Source organism: Haliotis cracherodii, unplaced genomic scaffold (assembly GCF_022045235.1).
Source record: "Haliotis cracherodii isolate W230 unplaced genomic scaffold, xgHalCrac1.p SCAF_14, whole genome shotgun sequence".
NCBI lineage: Eukaryota > Metazoa > Mollusca > Gastropoda > Lepetellida > Haliotidae > Haliotis > Haliotis cracherodii.
In genome coordinates, this window is record NW_027266269.1 from 12,424,329 (window position 1) to 12,443,386 (window position 19,058).

Below are 19,058 nucleotides of genomic sequence, written 5' to 3' on the forward strand. Positions count from 1 at the left end.
GCCTATTTACAGTCAATCATAATCACAACCTCGTGTACTTAGAATCACATGCATATGGTGACGGATATGTTCAGTGTACCGAGAGGAAGTATTTTCCGGTTGGTCAGTAGTCGGAAATAATACGTATATATGATTCACATATTTATTTTATTCTTAACTTATTACTATTCGTTGATTATGACTAATTCATTTTCTACTCAAATTTTGTTTCCTGTATTATTTAATCAAGGAAATATGCGGAATGATAAAAATCAAATTTTTGATTGAATCGTCAAAAATATTTAATAACATAAATCTATATCACACCGATCTTGAACTATTTGTTTCATGTTTTCATTAATTGAAACAGAAAATATTAAATTGATAAGTGATTCTATACTGAAACAATGAAATGCCTTTCAGCCCCAATTAACTGTTGGCTTCCCTTGTATTGTCCCCTCCTATGTTTTTGTTTTTTGTTTAACGCCGCACTCAGCAATATTCCAGCTTTATGACGGCGGTCTGTAAATAATCGAGTCTGGACCAGACAATCCAGTGATTGACATAATGAGCATCGATCCACGCAATTGGGATCAATGACATGCATCAACCAAGTCAGCCAGCCTGACCACCCGGTTCGTTAGTCGCCTCTTACGACAAGTATGGTCGCCTTTTACGACAAGCATAGTCACCTTTGTCATCTTATTACTTATGTTGTTCTTACAGGTATATACATGTTCTCTGCTTCATAGCATTTATTCACCCGATGAAGGAGTAAGTATATACTCCGAAACGGTTTGCTGCTTATAATTAAGAAGCTGACATCCATTTATGTTCTTTGAGAAGCAATGTACTTTTAATCCCAATAGGCTATTTCATCATTTCAAATATTCACACATCAGCTCCATGTAAAGGACATGTACTTTGGGAATGTTATCAGGTTCCAACTGACACCACGTCAGTCAAGGGTCAATTCCCGCCCGCAAATGTACTTTTAACTAGCACGACAACACATACACCCCGCTCTAAGCTCGGAGCAATTAGTGATTGTCGAACAGCGGAGGTCACGGGACTTTGCTGAAACTGACTATAGCCAGTCCACGGCGAGGACCCCCAGCAGAGCTGGTGTATAAATCTTGTAGGAAGTGACACATGCGGCACATCGAATGACAGCCTTCTGACTGACAGTGCAATCGACACGATATCACCTTGCCGAGCAATATACAACTTACAACACGCTATGGTAACCTTCGTTCTACTCGTCTGCGCTCTGTTTATGCTATACCGGTGAGTTAAAGATTTTTTTTCATTTTCATTTATTTATTGCCTTTTCAAAATGTTCTTTCCGCATTTGCTATGTATAGCGTATTTTTAGGAATGTACATGTGCTATTGGCCACGACGTCGTTAAAAATCATTTGGTCAGTGAAAATTGGTTGGTACTGATCAAAGAAATATGCATATATATTGGAAAAATGTTGTTTGATTGTGTCGATTATATTTATAAGTTTTATATCCCGTGATGGGCCTGCAAATAATTTTATTAAATTATCAAAATAGTGATATTCAGGTGAATTTGTTTCATATTTACGTATATCAAGATGAAAGTTGTGTATTTTATCAGGAATTAATATCGCAAGTCATAAACATTGACATGAGTGGACACATTTGTGGACGATTAACATTCCAGTTCATTATTTCATCTAATACCCAAAGGCTTGCGTATTTCTTGTCACGTGTTGTTCTGAAACTAACATCTAACAACGACATGCAATTCCCGTCCTTTAATTAACGCAGTGGCATATAGAAATATACTCTATGGATCTCATAAATATCGTGACATTGTATTTGCAGCGTCATGCACTCTAGAAGTAACCTACATGTATATAATATACAATATGTATTTTTTGTATTATAGAAATTTGCATTTATTAACCAATACAACCTGTAAACATGGGTTAAAGAACTTTAAATATTTTTCATTAAATTAATTTATTATTTGAAAAATAATTTAATCAGCTGACGGCTACGTAACCAGGCTTACTGAATAGAACTTAAAAGATGGTTTAAACTATACTCTATACATTGCCGGGCAAAAGAAAGTACACACTTAAAAATTGGATTTGACAAAAACATTAAATTACTAGGCTGAAAACAGACGCCGAAACACTACAAACTTCGTCCTTAAACCTCATCTATGATCCCCGTATAAAATACATCACCATCGAGTAACCATTTCTGGTTTTTTAATTGTATAGCCACCATCAAACATGGTGTATGCTGTCTTTTGCCCGTAGTGTATGCTGTCTTGTGTCATCTACCTTCACGACAATTCAATCCAGTGGTATAACTGCTTCTCAAACATGCTATAAAGAGATGCTATGCCCGCTGCCTTGTGTTCCGTCCCGCATCCTTAATTGCCAAACAGTTTAAACATTCTAGGAGTTAGCTAGTTTAGTTAAAACACCTTAACTTTAACTTCAACTGTAACTATAAGGACTACCACAAATTGCAGATATTGTTATTTTTACAAAATAGTTTCATTTTTTTACACTAAATGTGGTGTAGTTTATCAAACTGGTCGTTTTGCAGTGCGACGCGTACAAATCATCCCCTAATATTAATAATTAAGGCCCTGAGCTGATGACTGTGCCAGGATCACCCAAACCCTCTTTGTTGCATTTATGTATTTTAATATCTGTATATAATAATGACAATAATAATAATAATAATAATAATAATAATAATAATAATAATAATAATATCATGCTACTACTACTACTACTACTACTACTACTACTACTACTATTGATCCGACTGCCACACCCAAGGTCGGTCGCCGAGTACGACAGAACAGGCCTACTTTTGTGTCTCGTTCTAGTGACCGATATTCGTGAGGAAGAGGGCGATGTTTGAGTTGCCGGGCTATGTCAACTCTCAGGGGCTTACGGCCGTCTCGCTCCCTGTTTAACCTGGTCTCGGTCCATGTCGGCCGCCCGCGGTACTCACAGTTTAAGGTCAATATTCTGCAGCCATAAGTGTGTTTTGACGGTGATTGTACGATCACTAGACCTCTAGGTCAATCGACCACTATGTCACTAGATCTCTAGGCCGCTCGATCAATAGACCATTAGATCTTTATATCACTAGACAACTATAACGCTTGACCATTAAATCACTAGATCAATATATTATATCTCTCGAACACTAGTCCACTGTTTCACTCGTCGGGTATACCGCTAGTTTCTTTGAGAGGCATTTAGAAGTTGGAATACTAAGTAAGGATAAGATAAATGGATGAACAACTTCTTTATTACAATTAGGTGTGACGTTTTGGTGTAGGTTCTGGACGGGAGTTGAATTAAGGATTTCAACGCATCCAAATTGATCAGTTCAAACCCCCGGGATCAATAGCCACTAGACTAGACTGTGTGTCCGAGTGACGGGTCGCGCCATGATAATGCTCTGTGTAGGGTACATGCATAGACCGGGTAGGTCACTGCCCTCGCTTGTGTACCGAGTGACCCAGAGAAATAGCGGATCCTGGACCACCATATCAGTCAATTTACATGTAGATGTTTTAAGACAGGGGCGTCGAACTGGAGCATAATTCGGTTACCAGGAACTCAAAATAACTGTACGGAAAACAGTTCGTCACTTACTTCCGGGTATTGACTAGTCATTTTGTTTAACCATAACAAATGGGGAGTCGAACCCGGGTCTTCGGCGGCGAAAGCGAACACTAACCAACAGACTGGTCGCCTTATTGGTGAAACTTTCGCTATATCAGTTCGAATATCAAATATTAATCATTTTTGCTTGAATATCGTAGTTAGTGTGTGAGTGAATATTGTTTACGCCGCATTTTGCAGCTTTCGTGGTAGAATGTTTTACATAGGTCAAAAACTAAACAGATTTCCAGTACCCATCGTAGGGTTATGTCCCGTGGAGATCCGGGGTAGAATAGGTCTTCAGCAACCCATGCTTGTCGTAAGAGGCGGCTATGCTTGTCGTAAGAGGCTACTAACGGGATCGGATGGCCAGGCTCGCTGACTTGGTTGATGCATGCCATCGTATCCCAATTGCGTGGATCGATACTCACTGTCGTCATATAGCTGGAATGTTGCTAAGTGGCGTTTGAGCTCGAGGTTAAACAACAAACAAACAAACAAACAAACAAATAAATTAAGGTGATATTTCACCTCATCTTTAACGTGATATTACTAATATATAGCTAAAAGCGGCTTTAAACCATACTCACTCTCTCACTTAACGCTGCCGTTCTAACAAAGGTTATTAAACATATTTTGTCTTGTACTGAGAGTACGTTTCGAAGATGTTATGTCATAATGCTTATATAATTACCGTAGACTTGTATTACCGTTATAAAACACTTGTAAAAAACTTGTCAACTTTAAAAGTCGTTTTTTTGGACGCATACAGAGGTTATTTGTGTACTAGATCAAATTATTTTTCCTTTAAGAGTGTTCATGGAGTGCTCAGGTATAATATTACACATTACCGTTGTTGCCAGTTTATAATGTCAGAAAAACAAGTCAGATGATATCGTAATGAAACCCCCTTCTTAGATACAAAATGGGAATATTCATTGCTCTTTTACGAGACACGGTGTTCTGTGTCCTGCATGCGAGTTCTTATGACGAGAATTTCAAAGTGATAATGTGTAACTTCAAAAGCCAATGATTCACCAGTCTTACATTACATGCCATCTTTCTCAAGCAAGACACACTGCAGTAACGCGTAATAAGTTTCTATGGGATTGCACGGAATACCCCGTGTGTGTGTGTGTGTGTGTGTGTGTGTGTGTGTGTGTGTGTGTGTGTGGATTCCCGACATGGGTACATTGTGTGAAGCCCATTTCTGGTGTCCCACGCCGCGATATTGCTGGAATATTGCTAAAAGCAGTGTAAAACGTCTAATAGCAATGTATGAAGACACGTACTATTTGACGTCTAAAAATTATGTATGAAGACACGTATTATTTGACGTCTAATAATTATGTATGAAGACACGTATTATTTGACGTATAATAATAATGTATGATAGACATGTATTATTTTGACGTATAATAATAATGAAGACACGTATTATTTTGAGGTATAATAATAATGTATGAGGACACGTATTATTTTGACGTATAATAATAATGAAGACACGTATTATTTTGAGGTATGATAATAATGTATGAAGACACGTATAATCAAAATGTATAATAGACGCGTATGATAGACCCATAACCATTGTGTATATTACACTTGTATTATTAAGACGAAGAATCATAAGGTATGATAGACACGTATTGTTTTGAAGTATTATCGTACGGTATGGGCCACACACTTAACAAGCTTGCTGTAACCACATCGTGCCTCGTATCTGTGAGCCCACGGGAATTTCGGAGTAAAATGCAAATAGCTACGAAAATCGATTTGACTCCGACATCTTCAACTAGATTGTTCTCGGTGCTGAAAGGTGAATTTAGCGTTTCGTGTCCTGTCTGACAGCGATGGTTAAACGGAAAAATACCCTTCAACCCCAAATCCCTCCATCTTAAATATTCACATGGTAACGGGACTGTCCCCTCTCACCCCACCCCTACCCCCCGAAACCACCCCTATCCGGGAAATCCGTCCCCTCCATCCCACCCCTTCATAAACAAAATTGGGCCTCGTTTGAAATAATTAACTCATACTTGTAATTTTGAAAGAATGTTTCCTCAGTTAATGACCTTTGATCTATGATTGGGGCAGTTTTCAATTTGCAATTGTCAAGGGGTTAGAGGTATGCATGGGATGTTATCGAAAAAGAAATTGCGTAACTATGGTAACTGTTGTGTGTTATATTTCAGGTATCTGAAGCAGTGCCATTCTGTCTTTGAAAAACTTGGCATCCCAGGACCCAGACCGTCTCTTCTTTTTGGTAACGTGGCCGAGTTTAAATCCAAGGTAAACATGTCAAAAGCTTTGGTGTTAAATGTTGCCGCGTCAGCACATTTAACGGGGCCAAACAAGGAGGTAGCTCAAACAAGGAAATAATTTCGCTTCATTTTGAAACAAAATAAACTTGACAGATTTCTGGGGAAATGACGATGTTGTAACACAATGTTAGTGTACACGTGGAGACTTTGTTTCGCTTTTATGGAAAAAACATTTCATATTTTTGACCGAATAATGCGAAAAGCCATCCAACTACCAATGTGTTCGATTGGGGATAGTTGTTTTTTTATGAGAAGGGGTTGAACGATTTGTCTATTTTCCTATTGTAATTGTGTAATTTTGTTGAAAATAATTACCAAGGGAGTAAATTATATTTAAGTTCTATATCTAAACTTTCTCAACTGATCTTTTTTTTAAAATATTTTTTATTCAATTCAGTATACAATATGTATATCCATTTTCTTATATTACGTCCAAAGCCAAACGTTTCCAGTGTCAACATGGTACATTGTTTTGAAACGGTATCGAAAGCTTTTTTCAAAGTCTATAAGTAATAGTAAACCAGGTTTATTTTGTAATTTTGTCTCAAACAAAATATCATTTAGTAGTCGTATGTTTTCGCTCATACATCTTCCAGGGATAAAGCCAGTTTGGTTTTCGTGTACAAGAGTGTATTAAGTGTTGTTTTAATTCGGTTTGATATGATCGCCTCCGTGGTCTAATGGTAGAGCGTCCGCCCGGAGAGCGGAAGGTCCGGCGTTCGATCCCCAGCCGCGTCATACCAAAAGACGTTAAAAGATGGTACTTGTTGTTACCCTGTCTGGCGCTCGGCTTTAAGGGGCTTAAACAAGGACTGGTCGGCTCGAAGTCAGTATACTGTGTCTCAGTGGGGTATTCATGTTAAACTGCGGCATGGTATCTCAGTGAGCTAGCACTATAAATCGGCATTAGTACTAGTACTAGTACAAGCAGCCACACAAACACATACACGTACATGCACGTCGCTATATACGTGCAATAATCTTGGACTTAAACGCCAATTTCACCTCACCTCAACTGTTTGCTTTTCATACTCAAAGGTTTATACAATGAATTTTAAGAGAGAGAGAGAGTAAATTGTAAAATTGTAAAAACGTTATGTTGGTGGATCAGGTGTGGAGTGGCGGGATGCGGCATGTGTTCAAGACAAGACACCTATGCCCCCCCCCCCCCCCCCCCCCCCCCCCCGTGCCTATTAACTGTACAGCCGCGAGTGATCTAGTATTACACGCATGCCTGTGCAGGGACCACGTTGTGTTGGTTGTAGATGGCACTGCAGGCTATTGTGTTTAACTTAGAAGCCAACGCTTGTCATGTTAAGTTATATGCAAATATAGAGCAAAGCCTAGTTTCTGTGTCACCGAGTTTCGGAGACCACGTAACACTGAGCGCCGGTGTCAATACATAGGCCGACTCGCCAGTTTGTCGTGAACGTCGTTGAAAACGGCTGTCGTCATATATTTGTGAATGTTTCAACTTTTTAAATTGCAACATACAGCGAAATTCGGCAAAACTTTCGTTGACAGATCTCATAATATTTTTTAGACTATAAACTTTGTTTCAAATATGTTTCAAGGAAACATATACATGAAAATCTAATAACTCGAACTCGGTACTGCTTTTGTTGATAGAAGAGTAATGTAACATTTGGTCAATATTTCTGCACGTGACATTTACTTTGAAACAAAATAATAAAGTATTTCGAGAGCACGTAAGCATCACCAATGTCATTTTACAACGTTTAGAAATTGACATGACAGGCACGTTAGAGACGGTATGACATGCACGATTTGCACATGTTCCCCGTGGAAAACGAAATGATACTGATAGATAGATAACAGCAGTCATTAAGAGTCTTGTGAGACACAAATTATCATTTATGCTGTATTTATTAAATTAATTGCATTAGTTTTAAGAGTAAGTGAATGAATGAGTATGGTTTTACACCGCTTTTAGCACTGTTCAAACAATATCACGGCGGGGAACACCAGAAATGAGCTTCGACAAATTGTACCCATATTAGGAATCGAGCCCGGGTCTTCGGCGTGACGTGCGAAAGCTTTAACCACAAGGCTACCCCACCGCGCCCGTCAGTACAGCGTCAATCTTTCTATTTCAGTTTCCACTTGACGTGTTTAAAGACTGGAGCAGACAGTATGGAAAAGTCTTTGGGTGAGTTTTATTAGCTAACAACAAATACGGCTTAATCCATTCGGTTATTAATGACACATTTAATTTTGACTTACAACTAAACAACTAAATAACTTTACTGATCGTCATCGGATCCCGGTGGCTTTGGTCGGTGCTCATTCTATCAATCACTGGTTTCAGTAGCCCAGATTCGACTTCTTACTGGCCGATGAAAGACGTATGGAATATATCTGAACATAAAACATTTGCTCTGTGGTCAAAGGGACTATGTAATCACTCACTCGTTATGTATTGACGCGACTGTTGTAACCGCGAGTGTTTTGATGTATATTTATCTCTGACAGTTTCTACGAAGGCCTACACCCAAGTATTGTCATCTCTGATCCATGGCTGACCCAGCAGATTCTGGTCAGGAGGTTCGCCTGCTTCAGCGAAAGGCCGGTACGTACCTGAAAATTTCTATTTGAATAAAACATGACCGACTTAAGTCTTCCCTCTAAATTATCATATATAACTATATATATAACTATATATAACTATATATATATATATATAACTACATATATAACTATATATAACTATATAAATATATATATATATATATATATATATATATATATATATATATATATATATATATATATATATATATAACTATATAACTATACCGACCATTTGATATTTGAAATTTGGATGTCATGAAACATGTGGGTGTTCAATAAAATTTAAAATCGCCTCCTTCCAAAGTAAACATGCTGCCTTGTGGCAGTGACAGAAATCCACCCCAAACCACCCCGTACCAAACCCAATCCCAAAATAGTAAACGGGTCGGTTTCTAAAATCAAGCCGATTTGCGCTGAAACATATAAGCTGAAACCAACAGAAAAACACAAATGAAATATAAGCGTCCAAATACAACTAAGTCATTTCTAAAGGATATTTTGCTTCATGTGTGACCACGTGTTGTATTCTCGTCACAGCCGTGCACCCCTTTCCTCAACACCCTGGATGAGATGAGTATTCTGAACGCTAATGGCCAACTGTGGAAACGACAGAGAATGGTGGTTGCCAAGGCGTTCACTGCCAAATCTGTGAAGGAGGTAAGTAGAATAGCTTGTCCGTGTTTGTTTCTGTGTTTCCCATCTCCCTCCCGCCCTCAAACTTCTGCCAACATTCATTCCAATGATAGTGAGTGAGTGAGTGCGTTGGTTTTAACGCCGCTTTTAACAGTATTCCAGTTATATCACGGCGTGTCAGCTTAATGTGGGAAGAAAGCCCGAAGTGATACAGTCTCAGACGTTTACCACTTCGGTGAAACCCACGAGCACGGGTATGGTGCTGACAAACCTAGAAACATAATCGGGGTGAACCGGGATTCGAACCCACAATCATAGGTTTCTGGCGTGCCAAGGGACGCAACTCTGCACAGCGAATCGCGTCGCCCTAGACGACTGTTCCACCCGTGCGCCCCATTCCAATAATCGAAAATATTCTTATCCCAATTTTCCCGGCCGCTGTGAAAATTTATGCGCCGATGTTACAAAAATGGTTACACTGTCACCATTGCACACTTATAAAAAAAGCCAGGTCAGCAGGATCTGGCACTCCAAGGGACGCAACCCTAGCACGCCGAAGGGACGCAACTCTGGCACGCCGAAGGGATGCAACTCTGGCACGCCGAAGGGACGCAACTGCACCCCGCGAATTGCGTCGCTTGAGATGACTAGGCCACCTGTGTTACGTCAAGAGACGGGCTTCAAGCAAAGAAGGGCGGGGGGTAGCCTAGTGGTTAAAGAGTTCGCTCGTCACGCCAAAGACCCGGGTTCTATTCCCCGAATGGCCCATTTCTGGTGTCCCCCGCCGTGATATTGATGGAATATATAAAAAACGGCGTAAAAACATACTCACTCACTCAAGCAAAGAGGAACGTCAACTGTGATAGCAAAAACAAAAAACACCCACCGTTCAGTCAGTATATCGGGCGGGACGTCACGTAATACTTGGTGTATAATGCTGGTGATTGTTTTCAGATAGTCCCTGGCGTAACCCGGACATCAAGGAAACTACTACAACGACTTGAAGCTGGAGTTCAAGATGGCGTGGAAAGTTTAGACATCGCCGAGTGAGTAAATGAATATAGTCACCCTGACATCGACCGCCTCCCATCACTCTCTGATAGACCCATGTGTAGAGTCACGTCCCTTCAGTGTGCTAGAAATAGTGGTTCGAATCCCATTTTCGTCGTGATTATATTCTCGTGGTCCCTCACCACCATTACCGTGCTGGGCGGTGGGCATTCGTGACCAACTCGTGTTATTCCGGGACAAGCCGAATTGCGACCGGGTTCCGTCTTTGCGCAAACGGGCATACCTAAAACAATAATTATAGTAAACTCGTTGCTAATGGTTCACATATATTTCCCAATATATCATATATATTTCAGATGCAATTTAAAGCACATCTGGGCATGCGGAATAATACAGTATGATTGAACACATTTAACTGTGTCTTGGGTATATTTTTAGATGCAAGACGTGTAAAATCAAAAATTATTTCTGAGGAATTTTATGACGAAGAACTTGAAATCATACGCGCATTCTGATTGGTTTGTCGTATTTAAGCACATAACATTCATCGATAGGGGGACGAGTCTTCTTGCAGGTTACGGAAATGGGCGAGTGGTTAGAACGGTCGCTCGTCACGCCGAAGGCCCAGGTTCGATTTCCACATGGGTACATCACTCGATGTCGTTACCGAGACTATGCGTTCTGTTTCAGTCTAACGGAGCGATACACCCTCGACGCTTTCGCCAACGCAGCGTTTGACTACAACTGTGACAGCCTCAATAACGACCAGGAGCTTCTCTACAGATTCATGTTGGCATTCAACAAATCAGGAGCCGCTGAGAACCCACTCGCGGGCTTTGCACGTACGTTTTGGAGAAATCATAACCATTGCGTCAAACTACATGTACAGTAAACTACGTTTATAACGAACACGCTTATAACAAACTGACCGATATAACGAACTTATTCTTTAGTCCAGGCCATTTGTTGTATATATGCTGCATGTATGCTTATAACGAACTACGGTTATTACGAACTAAAATTAGTGGTCCCTTTGATTTCGTTATAACCGCAGTCAACTGTACTTCAAAGAACACTTCTCTTCACCCAATCAATTAAATGTTCAGAAAGCGACCTCAGCACTAAAACGATCAAACTCCCATACGTTACATTGTCATACAACAATCGTAGCGCTAAGATCGCTTCGCGGAACGGGGCCTTGACCCCGTTGGCATGCCAGGGGACAATAGATCCCTTGTATCCCATGCCTAAGGCAGCGGTTGGGTAGCCTAGTGGTTAGAGCGTTCGCTCGTCACGCAAAAGGTCCGGGTTCGATTCCCCTCGAAGGTACAATTTGAAGCCCATTTCTGGCGTCCCTGGTCGCGATATTGCTGGAATACCTGCTAACAGCGGCGTAAAACCATTCTTACTCTCTCATACTTGAAGTGAGTGAGTGAATTGAGTCATATTTTATATTATATTTTTATATTATATTTTTGCTTAATGTTGAAAGAAAGTCCGCAGTTCTCAGACGTTTACCACTTTGGTAAAACCACCGAGCAAGGGTATGATGCGGACAGACCTAGAAATATAATCGGGGAGAACCGGGATTTGAATAAATGTAGACAAACTCTTTTCCATATTTATAAGAAATCTCTGCCAAAAAAACATCGGCCATAGGTTTGTGGCGTGTCCAAGAGACGCAACTCTGCACAGCGTATTTCGGCGTCGCGGACGACTGGGCCACCCGTGTCCCTCGGATCCTCTAGATCGGGTGATGAAACGTGACGTTTTGGCTGATTGTGTACCTTGATGGCACCCGCCTACCTGGCCCCGACTCTATCGTATTAACAGTCCGACAAACAGCTGGACGATCACTGACTGCGGCGTGACACAACATTCATGTGTATTATGTTTGAAGAAATTATGCTTATGTTGGAGCCATTTACTTGAACATTATGTTAACTGGGCCCTTCTCCTTACAGGGTTGTTCCCGTCACTCACGTCGTTTCTGCAGTTGTTTGACACGGAACATCGTCAGCTCCACGCACTGCACTTGAAGAATATGGAAAAACTCATTGAGAAAGAAAAACAAAAGGTACTTATTTCATTCGATTCTCTATCTATTTGGAAAGAAGCTTTCAAATAAGTAATGGCGGCCTTTTAATTTAGTTTATGGATTTTGATAATGAAAAATGTGTTGAGTAAGCAGGAATTTTTAAAAATAAAAAAATGCAGTGTGATGTGTGTTTTTTAGTTATCTTTAAGTTTGATTTTGATTGGTAGGTTACAAAAGTAATAACAATTGGTTTGTGTCTTTAGATATATTTTGTATATAAAATCTGACAGCGCAGTTGACTCGAAATGATTATTTGTCAAATTATCTGGAACAAATTGTTTCAGTAATATGAAAATCCGCACCCGTGGATTATTTATATTGTCAAAACGATCTTTACCGTCGGCGGTATAAAAAAACCTTGTCATTCAATTTTTTTTAATGTTGGATTTTAAAGGTTTGGGGATCGGCGAACCAAGAAAAACACACGCAAGATTAATTCAAAATCCGATGCTGTTGTTGTAATGGGACAATGGGTGTTAAAATAATGTTTAAGCAAGTCGAAGCTCCTGGAGTAGGTTATGACGTAATATAATCAAACGGATCTAGGCTCGGGTCATTTGACCAATCAGCGTCATGTTGACAGATGGAGGACTGCCCGGAAGACAAATCAACCAATCTCCTACGTCGTCTCATAGAAGGGTACTCAATTTCTATTGACGAAGATAACAACGAGGTAAAGCGCCACCTATCGGACGAAGAAGTCCTTAGTCAGTCTACCAGCCTAGTTGGAGGCGGCCTTGGGCCTACAAATTCCATTCTGTCGTTTGCCCTCTACCTCCTGGCTACCAACCCAGACGCTCAGAGCAAGTTGGTCGAGGAAATAGATGAAAGACTTTCACAAAATGAGGTAAGGTAACATCACAGCTGGCAGAATACGTTTATAACTGCTTCAACTTCAGCGACCAAAATCTTTATTGTGGCAGTGATGCGGTAATTGATTTTCAATGAGGTCAAATGAACATAATTGACTTGTATACAATTAAGAGCCCTGCAGCAATACTACCCCTGGCTTGCGAGGATGGTACCTTTACTCATTGTTGATTTCAGTCAATCGACTACGAGACGCTTTCGAAGATGGAATATCTTGATATGGTTATAGAGGAAACCAGTCGAGTGTTCCCCGTGATTCCTGGGTAGGTACCACACGCACACGCACACGCACACGCACACGCACACGCACACATGAATGCAAGATTTTTTATATATAGATGTATGTTTACGCGAGATGTACAGTTCATACTTCTTGTGGTATTTTATTTGTTTGTTTGTTGTTTAACGCTGCACTCAGTAATATTAAAGCTACATGATGGCAGCCTGTAAAAAATCGAATCTGGACCAGACATTCCAGTGATTGAGATCATGAACATCGATCAACGCAATTGGGGTACGATGACATGCACCAACCAAGTCAGCGAGCCTGACCACCCGATCCCGTTAGTCGCCCCTTAAGACAAGCATGGCTTGCTGAAAGCCAGTTCTATATACCCGATGTATTTGCTAATCACGCCGAAGTCCTAGGTTCGAATCCCCACCTTGTTAATGTGATAGGGCGTCTGTCGCTTCATGCCAAAAGACTTTAAAAGATGGTACTTGTTGTTACCCTGCCTGGAATTAAGGCGATAAAACCAGGACTGGAGGGCTCGGAATCCCAGCACTGTGTCTGAATTTGGTATCCATGTTAAACTGCCGTATGTATTTCAATGGGCTAGCATTATGAAACCACCACGAGTCCGGACTAGTACCAGCAGTCACATGCACTTGTATGCACTTAGCTGAACTCTTGAACGCGGACCGCCTCCGTGGTCTAATGGTAGAGCGTCCGCCCGGAGAGCGAAAGGTCCGGGGTTCGATCCCCAGCCGCGTCATACCAAAAAGACGTTAAAAGATGGTACTTGTTGTTACTCTGTCTGGCGCTCGGCATTAAGGGGCTTTAACAAGGACTGGTCGGCTCGGAGTCAGTATACTGTGTCTGAGTGGGGTATTCATGTTAAACTGCGGCATGGTATCTCAGTGAGCTAGCACTATAAATCGGCATCAGTCCGGACTAGTACAAGCAGCCACTCGTCGCTATACAAGTGTATAATCTTGGACGCGACGTTAAACCCCATTTCACCTCACTTCACCTCTTGAACGCGACTTTAAACCCCATTTGGGGCTGTGGGGTAGCCTAGTGGTTAAAGCGTTCGATTCCCACATAGGTACAATGCATGAAGCCAATTTCTGGTGTCCCCCGCCGTGATATTGCAAGAATATTGCTAGAAGCGGTGTAAAAACATACTCACTCACTGAAACCCCATTTCATCTCACCTCGTTTAAGTGCGTACAATATATTGTTTTTCTCCCTTCAGCGTTGCACGGACATGCAATGAAGACTGTGAAATCGACGGGATTCCTTTCCGGAAAGGGATGAAAGTTAGAGTGATGGCGGTGAGCATGTACACAGATGAGACGCTATTCCCCGAACCTGACAGATTTATCCCAGAAAGATTCAGCAAGGAGAACAAGGAGAAGAGACCTTACTACAGTTATCTCCCCTTCGGTCACGGACCGCGCATGTGCGTAGGCTTCAAGTTCGGCCTCCTTCTGATAAAAGTTGCGCTTGTCCAGATACTACGTCATTATATTCTCACATCATCATCCAAAACACAGGTGAGTTATCGCCCTCTGTACACCACCCGTCCACGCTCTGAATCAGCCCAGAGTATTTAAATTCCATAGGCTTAATATGGGTGGAAATCCTGAAGTAATGTAGGCCTCAGACGTTTATCACTTTAGCGAAACCCACAAGCACGGGTTTGGTGCTGACAAACATAGAAACATAATCGTTAGGAGCCGGGATTTGAACCCACAATCAGGTTTCTGGCGTGTCAGTTGGATGCACCTCTGCACAGCGAATTGCGGCGTTTCAGACAGCTGGTTCAACTGTGTCCCACAAAAACATGAACCTAGTTACGCATGACATTACGACAAAAACACATACCATCTGTTACGTGGTCGCGTTCAGTGGGACAACCAAGTTTCAAACTATAAAGAAGTACACGAGGAGATTTGTCATAGATAATGCATCCTATGTTGATCCTATCCAGGAGTTTGTCAACGTAACGAGGACGTTAACTGACGTTGGTATTACTGAGATGTGGCGAAGCGGGACACCTGTATAGAGTGAGACCTCGTCAATCCAGAACTCATTAATCCTTGAGACGTTCCCCATCCTCTCAATATCACCAAACGGACTTTGCGTTACAATTATTCGTTCATGTGAACTTCGTAGGATTAACAGGCTTTCACAACGTATTGGTTAAGAAAATATTACTTGTGAAAATAATAACCATAACAATCGGTTTCATAATCTGTTGCTCCTCGTTAGTCGTTATTAGTTCTTGTATTATTGGGTGTGTATAGCTTGTGGTGTAAGCTGGTCACCCGAAGGACCTGGTTCGATTTTCCACTGTGGACAATGTGTGAAGCCAAATTTCTGGTTCCCAACACCTTGATCGTGCTTGAATATTGATAAGGCGGCGTAAAACCATATTCACTCTCCCTTCGATAATGTTTTACATGCAGATAAACAAAAGCTCAATGGTTGATTGACACCACACGAATATGTTGACAAAAGAGGTCCAGATGCGAGTCAATAATGACTGTATTCCCTCTTTGACAACGTGAAGGACTTTAGCATTGCTGTTCAGTTAACGGTGCGGTGGGGTAGCCTAGTGGTGAAAGCGTTCGCTCGTCACGCGAAGGACCAGTTCGATTCCCAACGTGGATACGATGTTTGAAACCCATATCTGGTGTCCTCCGCCTGGATGTTGCTGGAATATTGCTAAAGGGGCGTAAAACTATACTCATCGGTTCACTGTTACCAGAATAATGGTAACGACAGCGAACAACCCAACTCATTCCCTAATTCGGGCTATATGACGTCACGGACACACTTGATGCCACTGTGCCACACTTTATGAACATACCATCATTTTCAAACCATAACATGAACATTCACGTTGCTAAAGTACATCTTCGCTAGGCTTGCACGCTGGGAACATAAAAAGACATACCTCTAGAACACGGCATTAAAGTAGGTCCCACAAAAACTCTAATAGCCCAAGCTTCGTTGATTATGCGAGTCAGACGGTATTAACAGGACAATTATCCTCAGCTTTTCTAGATGCGTCACAGGGTTATTGCGCTCGTGCATTGTTCTACATCGCGTCCTTCACCTTCACATATCACTGCCTTCACGTCAAGAGCGCACAGGGCTTGACGTGAAATGACGCGTCTAAAGATTCCTTTGTTGTAGTGTGCGTAGTTCATTTTGTCTGCTGGATATATTAGTCTTGGGCCATTAACGCGATACTGACATTTTCTGATTTTTATTTTTTATATAAGATCAAACAATTTGCAAAATAAAACGTTGGACATTATCTTTGCTTCGAAGCGCAATCCTTAAATGTATTTCATGACGTTTTACTATTCAGTCAGCTACAGACAGAACCAAGTTAAAATGGCTTTGAAAAGTGTTTGCATTATCAAACATGTTTTCACATGAACAAGTTGTTATCATGCGGTGGTGTCGTTCTATTTCATATTTATTGTGTTTCCTTTCATAGAGTTGCGTCCCTACAGAAACCTGTGGTCGTGGGTTCGAATCCCGGCTCACCCAGATTATGTTCCTTGGTTTGTCAGCTCCATACCCCTGTTCGTGGGTTTCACCAATGTGTTAATCGTCTTTGACTTGCATCGCTTCCGGTTTTCCTCTTATATTAAGCAGACAAGTCGCGATATAACTAGAATACTGACAGTTCAAGCGGCCTTAAAACTCGACTCACTCACTCACTCCTTCCATAGTTGTTGCTTTATTTATTTCCATCAGTATATGGTGTGCTTTTTGAAATACGAATGACAAACCGGAAATGTATTTGCTATTAGATGTATTCTTTATACATCACCGGATTCTTTGGTATAAGCCCATGATTGTGGGTTCGAATCCCGGTTCGCTCCGATTATGTTTCTAGGTTTGTCAGCACCATACCCGTGCTCATGGGTTTCACCGACGTGGAAAACGTCTGAGACCTGCATCACTTTGGGCTTTCCTCCTACATTAAGCTGACACACCGTGATATAACTGGAATACTGTTAAAAGCGGCGTCAAAACCCAACTCACTCACTCACTCTATATGCGATAGAATAGGCTGTATCTATCTATATGGGTTTCTGTGTTTCCCAACTCGATCTACGTCTTAAATCTATTTACAGACCAAGTGTTCTAAATTTTACAATTTCGTAAAAGTTACACAATTAGTGAAAAACACTGTTTTCTTTTCTTTTTGTATTGATAATTTTCGCGCATCCGCTCTCTTGCAGGTTGAAGTTGGAATGAGAACAACATTAAGATTACGGTTGACCTTAAGTGTGTATTATTTGTTAAACATTTTGCGCAAAAAATATGTTTCAGGTTCCATTGCAAACAGCCCTGAGGCCATTCTTAACCCCTCGCGGACCTGTCCACATTGGTCTAGTGAGGCGGAACACGTGAATGAACTATTCGATGTCCATCGGGGCCTTAGTTTTATTGCAAATCTTACGCCAGGTCGCCCAAATCTGTGATATGTGATGTTGGACTTTCACCTCTGACGTCATAACCGAGAAGAGACGTCGTCATTGTCTGGGCGAGATGTCGACGTTTAGCGCTGCAGCTGTTGCGCTTGGAAAAATGATCTGAACAGTCGGGTGGGATGCATGTGACGTCACCATGACGTAGTGGCGTGACGTACACCGTGACGTGATGACGTGACGAACACCATGACGTTGTGGCGTGACGTACACCGTGACGTGATGACGTGACGAACACCATGACGTTGTGGCGTGACGAACACCGTGACGTGATGACGTGACGAACATCGTGACGTGGTGGCGTGACCAGTTCGACGTCGTGTTGCCGTGATCAGAGCGATAGTAAAGACTCTATCCATGGCAAACTCAACAGGAATTTATGTAATATCAGCTGTGGCATGTGATCGACACAGATACCACTTGATCATCACAAAGACATTTTCAGCCATTTCCACGTGTGTTCATTTTACATAATGAAAAGCAAAATTCAAATCGGGTTCCAGTTTAACAGTATTCTTTTGTTGTATGATTAATGAAATCCATTCGTCACCGTTGATAGATCCATTTATCATTTATAAAAAAAATATTTATGTTTATGTGATTTGGTTTAAACATATTTATTCACAAGGAGTGAACGGGATTGGAGGACACCTTTTTCATACTTAGATTGCCCTCTCCCTGGTATTTACAAAATTTTACATTTTAAAATTCAATATATATCCATACAGCACTATAGAGGAGACATAATATGAGAGAGAGAGAGAGAGAGAGAGAGAGAGAGAGAGAGAGAGAGAGAGAGAGAGATTGTTGAATGAACAGTTCTTTACACAAATCTTTTAGTTGTACATATATAATGTTGTACTGCCTTAAATATAGCTTCATTTTCTGTAACAACGTGATCTGCATGTCAGTAGGCGTACATCAACAGGTATGTTATGAACAATATTTTGAAGGCTGTTAAACATTATTTCACGCTGATGACTAAACAATGGACATTCCATGAGTTAATGATATGCATTTTCACCTGTATTTGAACATGTACAGTTCGGGTGATGTTTTATACCAATTCTATATAAATCATAATTCAATTGACGTGTATCTCAGTTTTGTGTATAAGATATTACATTTTCTTTTTCCATAT

The 19,058-nt window shown here is 41.0% G+C and overlaps 1 protein-coding gene across 1 annotated transcript; it reads left to right on the forward strand.

Annotated features, from left to right (window-relative positions):
- Positions 1-1,123: 1,123 nt before the first annotated feature.
- Positions 1,124-18,824, forward strand: LOC139461008 (cytochrome P450 3A9-like). The gene is made up of 12 exons (XM_071242477.1): positions 1,124-1,266; positions 5,845-5,941; positions 8,091-8,143; positions 8,467-8,563; positions 9,103-9,222; positions 10,153-10,244; positions 10,900-11,051; positions 12,174-12,286; positions 12,891-13,154; positions 13,355-13,440; positions 14,656-14,956; positions 17,760-18,824. Exons 1-12 carry the CDS (start codon positions 1,220-1,222, stop codon positions 17,838-17,840), a joined length of 1,503 nt encoding a protein of 500 aa, XP_071098578.1. The 5' UTR covers positions 1,124-1,219; the 3' UTR covers positions 17,841-18,824.
- Positions 18,825-19,058: the final 234 nt, after the last annotated feature.